Genomic DNA, 10,202 nt, shown 5'->3' with positions numbered 1-10,202 from the left:
GTTACCGGTTGGCCTACCTTTCATTTACTTGTTACTCAGTGGGGTGGAGCCCATAGAAAATATTAGGTTAATCAGAGGACAAATACAGAAGCTTAATTTTTGTGCCTGTGTGAGCGGTGTGGGAGCCAGTTCATGACTTGACTTCGTCTCTTTGCCTTGGCCTGTCTAAAGCATTGTCTGTCTGTCTCAACCTGAGAGTCAGACAGCTCTGGTGTGAATTCCTGCTGAGCTGCTCACTTGCTACTTGACTTTGAACCCTCACGGGCTTTCTTTTCTTCACACGTACAAAGTGTGGGTGCTGGGTCAGGGTTGCCAGCGTTAGCAAATAAAATACAAGATGTTGTATCTGTTAAAATTTGAATTTTAGAAAAACAAGGAATCGTTTTTAGCCTAAGTATATCCCATGCACTATTTGGGACACCCTTATGCTTTGAGATTTTGTCGTTTATCTGAAATGCAAATTTAACTGGGCACTCTGCATTTTCAACCCTGTTTTGGAGGTGAACTAGGTGTGTTCATATCCCAGGTCTTATTCACTCCACAGATGCGGGCAAGTTACCTCGCTGCTCTGGACCATGGTTTCCCAGCTTTGCTGGTCTTCAGCTGTACAACCCAGGGAATCCCTCAACCTCTCTGTGCCTCTGTTTTCTCATCTGTAAAATGGGTGTATGAGAGTGCCCACTTCACAGAATAGTTTTGAGAATAAGAGAGTTAAGGCATGTCATACACTCTACCTACTGCCCAACACTCAACAATCACATGCTTTCAGAAAATATCCATTGGGGACCCCTTTTGGGCTAGGTGACATACTGGGTCCTAGAAAACCAGTGGTGACCAACGCAGACACAGCCTCTGGAACGAGCGTCCCATCCTGCTGTGGCCACTTTCCTCACCCACGACTTGATTGGTTATAGAAATCCCACATCAGTTCCGTCTTTCATTTCCTTAATGGCTCAGTGAGCAGTTGTTTGAATTAACTTATTTTTTTCTTTGCCAATGTCCACTCTTTTCTTTCTCTGAGCCATCACGACGATAAGTTATTGTCTGTGGCTCCACGCTTAGAAAGAGCTGCTCTGGAAGCTCTGGAGGGTTTTACCGGGCTATTTATTGTGACCGAAATGCAAATGCGTCGGCAGCACACACAGGGGGAAAAGCTACCTCAGCAGCACGCGCAGAACGTACATGCAGATGGAAGCGGTGGGAGAAAGTGTCATTTTTAGTAAGTAGAGCAGATACTCCACTTTGCTGAAAATCTGAAATGCCAGAAAATTCTCTTGATTTTCTGTGTTACTGAAAGAAATTTAAAATTGACCTGTTTCTTCTTCAGGATCCCAGGATGACATTATAGTTCACTACATTCAATGTGAAAAGATAAAATGGCCAATAAAATCTAGAAAGGGATTGTGGGGAAGAACAGAGCTTTACCCAATTCTATCAATTCCTGTCACCTGCAAAACAGGTCCTCTCTCGGGGCTGGCAAATTTCCCTTGTCTCCGGGTCTCTTTCGGAGCAAAAAGATCTTTTCCACGTGGTTAAGATACACTGCTCTGTGGACAACTTGCAAAAAGACCCTAAGAAATGGAAAGCTTGAGCTCCCCAGATCTGCTCAAGGATAAAGACACATTGCCTAGTCCCGAGGTGTTGACGTCAGGGGGCAAAAAGGCTTCTTCCCCACTCCTGGTGTGGCCTTCCCTGTGGGGGACACCCCAAGAGCATGCTGCTCCCAGCGCCAACCTGCACGCTTCACTCCCCTCCCAAGCCAGCATGGGATGTCCTACTGTGGCTGGTGAGTGCAGACAGAGAAACTGGACATGCTGAAGCCGGCCTCCCTTGCCCCTCCCAATGTGCATGCTGAGAGTGAGTGTGCCCCCTGCTTCTCCACACTCTGAGTCTGCGGCCAGGTATGTCTGTCTGCTTTGGGGTTCTGTGTTAGGAAACCCACCTGCCTGCAGATAGTAAGCCACAGTCTCCAATCTAACCCTTAGCAATAATAAAGGTGCTATTCTGACATTCTCCCATTTCTCAATGGGTACAGTCTTTAAAGAATAGGGGCTTGTGTCTTAGTTCAGGCTGCTCTAACAGAATACCATAGACTGGATGGCTTATAAACAGGAATTTACTTCTCATAGTTCTGGAGGCTGGAAGTCCAAGACCAAGGTGCTGGCAGATTAGGTGTCCGGGGAGAGCCCACATCTGGCTTGCAGATGACTGCCTTTCCTTATACCCTCGCATGACAGGGCGCAGAGAGATCACGTGTTTCTTCTTCTTTCTCTAAGGGCACTCATCCCCTTCCTGAGGGCTCCACTCTCACGACCTACTCACCTCCCAAAAGCCTCATCTCCGAATACCATCGCATTGGGGTTAGCCTTCAACAGATGGATTCTAGGGGGGACACACACATTCAGTCCCTAGCAGCTAGTGACAGGCTGAGTATCCTGGACGGTCTTCAGAGCAATGTCATCTTTCCCTGGGTCAGACACAACCCTCAAAACAAAGGCAGAAGATTGGGAGCAAATCACACCAGGGCAGAGCAGAGTTGAGCCTGGGGCCAGGACAAGAGCCAAGGCTGCTCTTCCCCTCCAGGCCCCAACCTGACATCCACAAGCCCTTCAGCCCACGCTGCCCTTGAGAGAAAAGAGGGAGAGGACAGGGCTCACTGGGCTGGTGATGCAACCTGGCGTCTCTCAGTCCTACGGAGTAGAGATGCTGATCGCAGCTCTGGGCGACTTCAGGGGATGGTGGACATGGTGAGGTGGAGAGGGACCGGAAACCAGGGCAGCTTTCTCTCTCTCTCTCTGCCCTAACAATTATTTATTGCAAAGCGAAAGGACACAGCTGGACTTTTTCTCTTGGTTCCTAGTAGACTTCCTGGAGCAGATACCTGGAGGTGTATGCAGGAGAATGTTCTTCAGGGCTCACGTACGAATTTCAGAAAGTACTGGGGACTCTGGGGTACGCGTCCATTACTGAAGGCCTCTTTTCCTGAGTTGCTTTGGTTTGCTGTCTGGCTGAGGGCAGAAGCAGCTCAGGTTTAACAAGAGACTGCCTGGGGCAGTGGCCACGAGGTGGGGTTCGTCTAAAGTCTTCAGCCTCTGAGGGGCTACCAATTTGTTGGGAAAAGTCATTCGTGCCAATTAGACCCTGCTCAGTAGAGGGTTGTCCTGCCTGGGAGGCAGGTAAAGAAGCCATCTGTGGGAATAGGTGATCAATGAAAGTGACACATTACTTATGCCTCCAATTCTTCTTAGACAGTTAGCCCTCAATTAGCTCTCTGAGAAGCAGAGAAAATACGTGTACTTGCCTTGATAATGGGCACATGGTCGGCACTGGGCAATTTACACAAAGCATTGAGGTTTAAGATGAAATGCACCAAGATATTGGGATTAATGAGTTTCTGACTTGCAAGTTTGGAAAAACTGTGTTTTTTCATACTTCTCCACAAGCAATGATTTAACGGTAAAACAATAATGAAAAGGAACCAGGCTCCTTTTCCACCTTTATCATGCTCAAAAGAGAACTTGTCCAGGAGGGACATTTTCTCCTGTGCATTTAACGTCCGTATTCACAGCTCACATCCCACAGGAACGCACTGGGCCCAGGTCAGTGGTGGTTTCTGGTTAATATCTATTCTGGTCAGCTGGGCATCCATTCTGTTTGTGGGTGCCTGTGGTGGACACACCAGCACCAGGAGCTCACGAACATGTTTTGTTTTAAGCCCCTACACTTGTGGTCATTTGTTACATAGCAACAAAAACCAAATTCATTGCACATGCCGTACCAGTTGGGGAACATTCGATGATCACCCCTGTTTTGTTTATGGCATAATTAGCTACTCACCGCCTTGGAATACAGCACAGTACAGAGACCTTGTGCCGTGACTATGGACTCAGGCCATTATGATTTTGCCTCCTAATGGGATTGTGAGTCCCATGAGAGTGAGACGCTGTTCTTGCACTTCTTAAAAGTCCCACAGTGCATCAACGTGCTTGGCACACAGTAGGTACAGAGTCGTATGTGTTTTGAGTTTTTGACCCTTCATTTGTCCAACCAAACTAAATGGGTCTTAGATTAAAGAGGTAGAGGCATGCAGCAACCTTTACTGAATGCCTGGGGTATAGCAGGTTAGGTCCCAGACATACAGAGAACAAGTCAAAACTCCTGCCCTGCCCGCTGTTCGTGGTTCAATCCAACCCATGAGGTCTTGCAATCTCATCTCCTTACCGAGTGGAGTCAGAAGACACCCAAAGATTCCTAGAGTTCTTTGTCAGTCTGTCAAATTCTGATTCTGCAAGTCAGGTAAAGGCGCAACTGGAAAGATCTTCGGTGACTCTTTGTGAGTTTACAGTTTGCAACTAGAAGACGCAAAAGGCCCCTGCGGTGCCCATCGTCCAGGGAAACAGGAAGTGAACCATGAGCACACATGGCCACCCTCTGCTCTTCCTCAACAGGCCGGGCAGTCATCCCTTCAACTCTGTGACTCAGGGGGACGTATCCACACTCAAGCAGACCAGAGATCAAAGCTGTAATAGGCAGGAGCTACTCTTTATTCAGAGGTTTACAGAATGGATCGAATTAAGAGGCATATCATTTGTTAACTCTATTTACCAAGAAGAGCTAAATATATATTCAGCCTTAAAATGAATTCATTGTAGCTCACACACTGCAAAATCCGCTTTCATATACACATGAACTATTCTTACTTTGCCTAAATTATGCGTTTAAAATACATAAAAAATGGTACCAAATGGCACATTGGCCTATTTTATCACAGGTCGTGTACATTCCTGATAGTCGAAGGGGCTGATGGGGAATGCATAGTTTCCTACTAGAAAAAAGGCAGATTCTCACACAAGCAATGGTGTAATGTAAGGATAAGAGTGCCTCGGTTTAGATTTCAGTAGCTTTCCAGATACTTCTTATTCTAATTAGTGTTATAATTGGTTTTCTTTGTGAATAATTGGGATGCTATTAATTTGCCTGATCATTCCACCGTCTATTTGCCTTGCTGAGGCAAAGAAAATCATTATGACTTTTTCTTTTCTTCCAGCTTATTTCCACTTTCCCCAAAGAGTTTCCTCCACCACAGCCATCTGCCCTGCTTTTCTGCCCATTTCCTTTACTTTTCCCCCAGGCCCAGGCCGTCTTACTCACTGTGTCAACAACTAGATCATTGCCCTGTAGTCCAGGGTGCTGTTGAACAGAACCTCTGGCCACTGCCTAATTGAAGAACTCTTCTAAAGCTGCGAGCCAGGGGCTGAGGCTTCTGTAGAAGAATCGGAAAGCCAGTTCAAGACGCTTTCGTTAGGTGGCATGCAAACAGACTGCCCTCCCGCAGACCTTCCTCTCTCTTTCATTATACCCCAGTGGAGAAATTTCCATCCTGAGTGTTCCTGGCAGCCAAACCTCCAGCAGCCCACACTGATTTCTTTCCTAAAAATATGCAGCCTCTCACTCCGTGGGGGAGAAAAATGCAACCCTGCCATTTCTAGTGCGCTCCCCAAAGGCTGATGGCAGCCCGGAGCAATTCATCATCACTCATGCATTCAAGTTCTCGGCTTCCCCTCTCACGGAACTGTTCTTGTTTATCTTGTGGACATTGTGACAAGAACCAGATGCGTCTCGACCTCAGCATCCTTCCCACAGGTATGTGAGGGGAGAGACAACCGTGCCAGCTAGAAACCGCCTTTAGAACAGAACATTATCTGAAACTTCTGGAAGACATTCAAGAGTGGGGGCGTGCCTGTAACGGCGGTTCCGTGGTGTTTAATTGTTAAATGGACCGGTTGATTGGATGGTGTCTATTCAGCACTATTTCCCTTCAGGCTATGCACATTTTGTTCCACTTTTCATTTTATCTCAAGGTGCTGCTATATTCAAAACCACGATTAGAACGTTTTTGCTCAGAGGACACGGCAGAGTCACAGAAAGAAAGCACAAGGCCTGCTGCTCGGAGGGGAAGTTCTAGGCTCGCGGCTCTCCATTGGCTAATTTCGAGTGAGCAATTGACTTAGAATGTCTGGGTCTATTTCCTTCTCTCCGAAATTGGAATAATATGTGCCCTCCAATCAACTGAAGAACTCTTTATGAGCAAATGAGATGAACACAAATATATGTTGAAAAATATGAAGCTTTGCTGAAATACAAGTTGGCCTTATTACCCACCGCCCATGAGCACAGCGCCATCCACACAGAAGGCTTATTTTTAGAGTCCTGATAAGAGATCTATTCCTGGCTCCATGGCTTTTGGGGACAAGTCCTCGCTTTAAGGCTGTGTATCCTGGCCACATGGCCATGTGGAGGGACTTGGTGTGGGAGCCCAGCCACCAAGGCTGTAAAGAGAAAACAAGCTAAGATGATCGACCAGTGGGTGATGGGAATGGATGGAGAAAGAAGCACATCCCCTCCTAAAGCTCCCTCCACAGGGATGGTCCCCCATGTCCCTCGGCTTTGGATTTTTGTCGTTGCTCATTTTTTTTCCTCTCACATTATTACTGGAAGAAATCTTCTTGCAGAAATTGTTTAAAACTTGAGGGACTCTTGGGATGGAGCAGTAAGATTAATGAAGCAAAGCTTCCCTCGCCTCGCGCCAAGAACATCTACACTCCTTAAGTAAGTCGGCCAGAACAAATATCTCCTCCCTCAGCGCAGGGACTCTGCAGGCTGCAGACTCGAATCCTGCCTGAAAGTTTTTAGACAAGCAGGTAAAAGAAAAGAAATTCTGATTGCAGCTGAGTGGCTTGCCCACTCTCTCACCCTCTGACCCCCACCCCCATCATAAGCTTTAGATTTTTCTTTCACCCTGTCTCACCTGGACTCTGCAAGTCCCCCCACCTGTCCCCACACCTAGCCCAGCACCCTATTATCCCCGGTTTTCAAGATTCTGGGCACTGGGGACCAGGGTGGTGAGTGCATATGGTTAGCCCCTAATTTCACCCTCAGAGGTGAAGCTGGGAAGCTGGTGCGCTGCTCAGTAGAGGCAGCACTGTGACGATGGACCAGGTGCCTTCTCTACAAACATCTGAATCGGGACATCATTTCAATCTGGCCCCAGCACCGTCTAAACGTCTCCTACTTATTTGCCCAGAGCCTGTTTTCCCACCTAGCCTTGTCTGAGGGCTGCCGTGTGCCAGATAGAATAGTTTGCCCATCTTGACAGCCGAGAAACAGCAGAGCTAGCCCACTTTCAGCCTGCCCGGTGCAGGGAGCTGGGCGTTTGCTGTCCATTCAGACAACCAGGAAGGCACAAGAACGCAGAAGAAAGAGAAAGAGTCACTTGTGCTTTAAAAGATAAAAACCCACCACTTTTCTCCTATTCGTTTGGTGCTTAGTAGGAATGTTTCAAGCAACAAAGCCACTGTGTGGATGAGTTCGTTCGTTAAAACCCCTGGTGTCCTAGGCTGGAAGCCCTCAGCCTACAGTCCCAGAATGTACCCAAGAGAGCTGCGGTGACATCAACGCATTGTTCTCTAAGTGCTATTTATTGCCTCGATCTGCATTGCTTAAAGTCTGGAAACAACAAACACATTCATATCTGCGGCAAAACATCTACCTACTCGTGACTTGGCCAACAGAAAATCACTAAAAGAAATAACAATACAGCACAATGATTATGCTGCGCTCGTGGCTAGAAGTTGTGGGTTACTCTTTGAGAGCCACTCCTGAAAAGCATTCACTTCATGTTCTCTGAAGAGACCCAGCTAACCAGGCAGAACATCCCCTGGGACCCTTCCACAACAGCAGACTCCCCCACCGCCCCACGATGATCTTCCCGGAGGTCTACACCAGAGAGGCCCATTGAAACAGTCCACCTGGGCCCCTGGGTGCGGACCCACTCTGTGGGGTTCAGAGTGTCTGGCTCCAAAGCTGGTCCCTACTGATCAGCTGGTCCCCACCCCCATCCTGTATGGGATGAGCCCCCCTGGCAGCACATGGCCCCCACTGAGCAAAGGACAGGGAGAGGAAGGAGCGTGCCATCCAGAGTACCCCACCTTCTACAGTTTGGTGCTATAGCACCTTGGGAAGGGCTGTGCTGGCAGCAGCAATATCAGCACATCAACAAAGCAGACTGTTACATGAGTAGGGAGGTAGGCAGGTGGGCAGGTAGGTAGATTGCTGTTCAATTACTTGGAATATTAAGTTGTCCAGAGGGCAAAGACATGCATCAGTCAAAGGGCTATCACTCGGTTTCAAAGTACATCGAGATTTGTGTCAAGTCCTCCCTGACTCCACAAAATCTTACTTCAAAAATTCTCCCCAGATGGAAATACCTGCTCCACAGGACAGAATAAAAAGCACCATGCAGTCTCCGGGCTGTCTGCTGGTTACCCGCACCCTCAAAGGACGGGGTCGGAGAAGCAGGTGAGTCTCGGAGAGCATCAAATAAGCACTGTTTCTCCTGCCACCACGGGGGTCAGCTCTGAACCACAAAAGGAGAAAGTAACTCCTTTGTCTCACTCCTGGGCCCACAGCCTGTGCTGGGCCTAGACATGTATCAGCAGAATATTTTCTTTGTAGCAGAGGAGGCCATTTGTCAAACACTATTTGTTGACACGCCCCTGACAAGCATCCATATGAGCCAATGAAATAAATAGCCAGGGTTTGGCTAATAAGGTGGGGGGGCAGGTTCGGGAAATTGGGATGGCTCAAAATAGCACTGCTGAGTGTTATCAGATTTTTAAACTTATCATCAGCAAATCTTTTCAGCTGACTTTGGCTTTAAGAGTTCTTACTAGAAAGATTGCTAAAACAGGATGAGAAAGGCCCATAGTTTGTTTGGTCTTTTTTAAAAATTGTTCATTTTAAGAGCTGTCACATCTTATCCAATTTTCTCATTTAAAAAAAAAAAAAAAGCACATTCCTTTCCTAGATGGTAAGAGTTAATACTATACTCTTTTCTCAAGAATTACAGGCTTTAAGATGGGTTGTTTTTTTTTTAATGGGAGAATGGGCATGTCATGCAGTTAGCCAATAAATGCAATCCCTGATTAAAATGTGAGTTCTAAAAGTTTGAAAAATTCTAACTATTTTCCCAATGCATGTTTAATTTCAGACCTCAGAACCTGGCTTCTTTTTAAATTTTTGTCCTTGTCCTGTCTCGGGAGAGCTAGTGCTATGTGTCTCTCACATTCATCTAGCACACCTTTCACAAGCTTAAGTCAACCACTATGTGTTCAAAAATCTTTGTTTTCCCTTTGAAACTGGATGCAAAAAAGAAATCTCTCCTATCAGTAGAGACCGCTGTGAAGCAACGAGGTGCCTGCACATAAATCTCCTTAAATTTCTTGAATAGCTGCTTCTCTTTATCCCACTGGTAGATCTGAGAGAACGTATAGTCACTGCCCAGGGCCAGGTAGTGGTTCTCTTTGAAAGAAAAGGGCTGCAGGGCCATGGCCCCCCGGGAGGGGAGAGCCTGGATCTCCACAAACTGCTTACTGTTCCACCTCATGACCCTGGAGTCCCCGATGAAGCGGGTGAGGGAGAGGTAGAGGGCGTTCTGCATCCGGAAGCTCTTCACAGCCAGCACATCCTCCATGTTGGGGATATCACTGTGGGGGACAAACTTCTTGGAGCTTTTATTCCACTGCAGGATGATGGGGACCTGGGAGCGGCTGGACAGGATCAGGTGCGATTTCCCGTCGATGTCCACGAACTCCGCGTCCGTGTCCCTGAACCACTCATGTAGAGATTGGTACGAGTAGAACCCTTTGCTGTTCCACTTGTAAACCGTCGACAGGCCGGCTTTCGAGCTGTCGGCAATGACGAAGAACGTCTCCTCATCAATCTGAAACAGCTCGATGTCGTTGGGCTTGGAAATGCGAGAGACTTCGATGTCTTGGAATTTGACAAACTTGGTCCAGCTCTCGTCGTACTTGTAAATATGAGAACCGCCAAAGAGCTGGGCCACCACCACGAAGACCTGGTCGTCGATGAGGATGGCCTTACAGCCCACGATGGACTGACCTGTGCTCCAGAAGAAAGGAGAGGGGGTTAGGGCAGCCACGGTTACAGGTGCTCCTCCACGGTGACATTGGGACCCTGAGGAACTGTTGGTGACAAACGTGTAATGGGGCACCTCCTATGGAAACCACAGAAACATTAAACCATGGAAAAATTAAACAAAGAATTATCATATGATCCAGAAATTCTATCTCTGGATCCTTAGCCAAAAGAATTCAGAGCAGGGTCTTAAAGAGAGATGTGTA

At 47.4% G+C, this 10,202-nt stretch overlaps 1 protein-coding gene across 3 annotated transcripts in view; it reads right to left on the bottom strand.

Moving 5' to 3' along the window:
- Nucleotides 1-4,537: 4,537 nt before the first annotated feature.
- Nucleotides 4,538-10,202, bottom strand: part of LGI2 (leucine rich repeat LGI family member 2) — a 31,594-nt gene continuing 25,929 nt past the window's right edge. For all 3 annotated transcript variants that reach the window (XM_024573803.4, XM_053923322.2, XM_045183022.2), the window contains one exon: nucleotides 4,538-9,960. In XM_024573803.4, the coding sequence (XP_024429571.2) occupies nucleotides 9,143-9,960 (818 nt within the window). In that variant the 3' untranslated portion in view covers nucleotides 4,538-9,142. The remainder of the gene's footprint in view (nucleotides 9,961-10,202) is intronic.

The sequence above is a fragment of the Desmodus rotundus genome, chromosome 4, assembly GCF_022682495.2.
Source record: "Desmodus rotundus isolate HL8 chromosome 4, HLdesRot8A.1, whole genome shotgun sequence".
In the NCBI taxonomy this organism is placed as follows: domain Eukaryota; kingdom Metazoa; phylum Chordata; class Mammalia; order Chiroptera; family Phyllostomidae; genus Desmodus; species Desmodus rotundus.
Note: the sequence above shows the minus strand (reverse complement) of the source record. Positions and strands in the feature narration are given on the sequence as shown.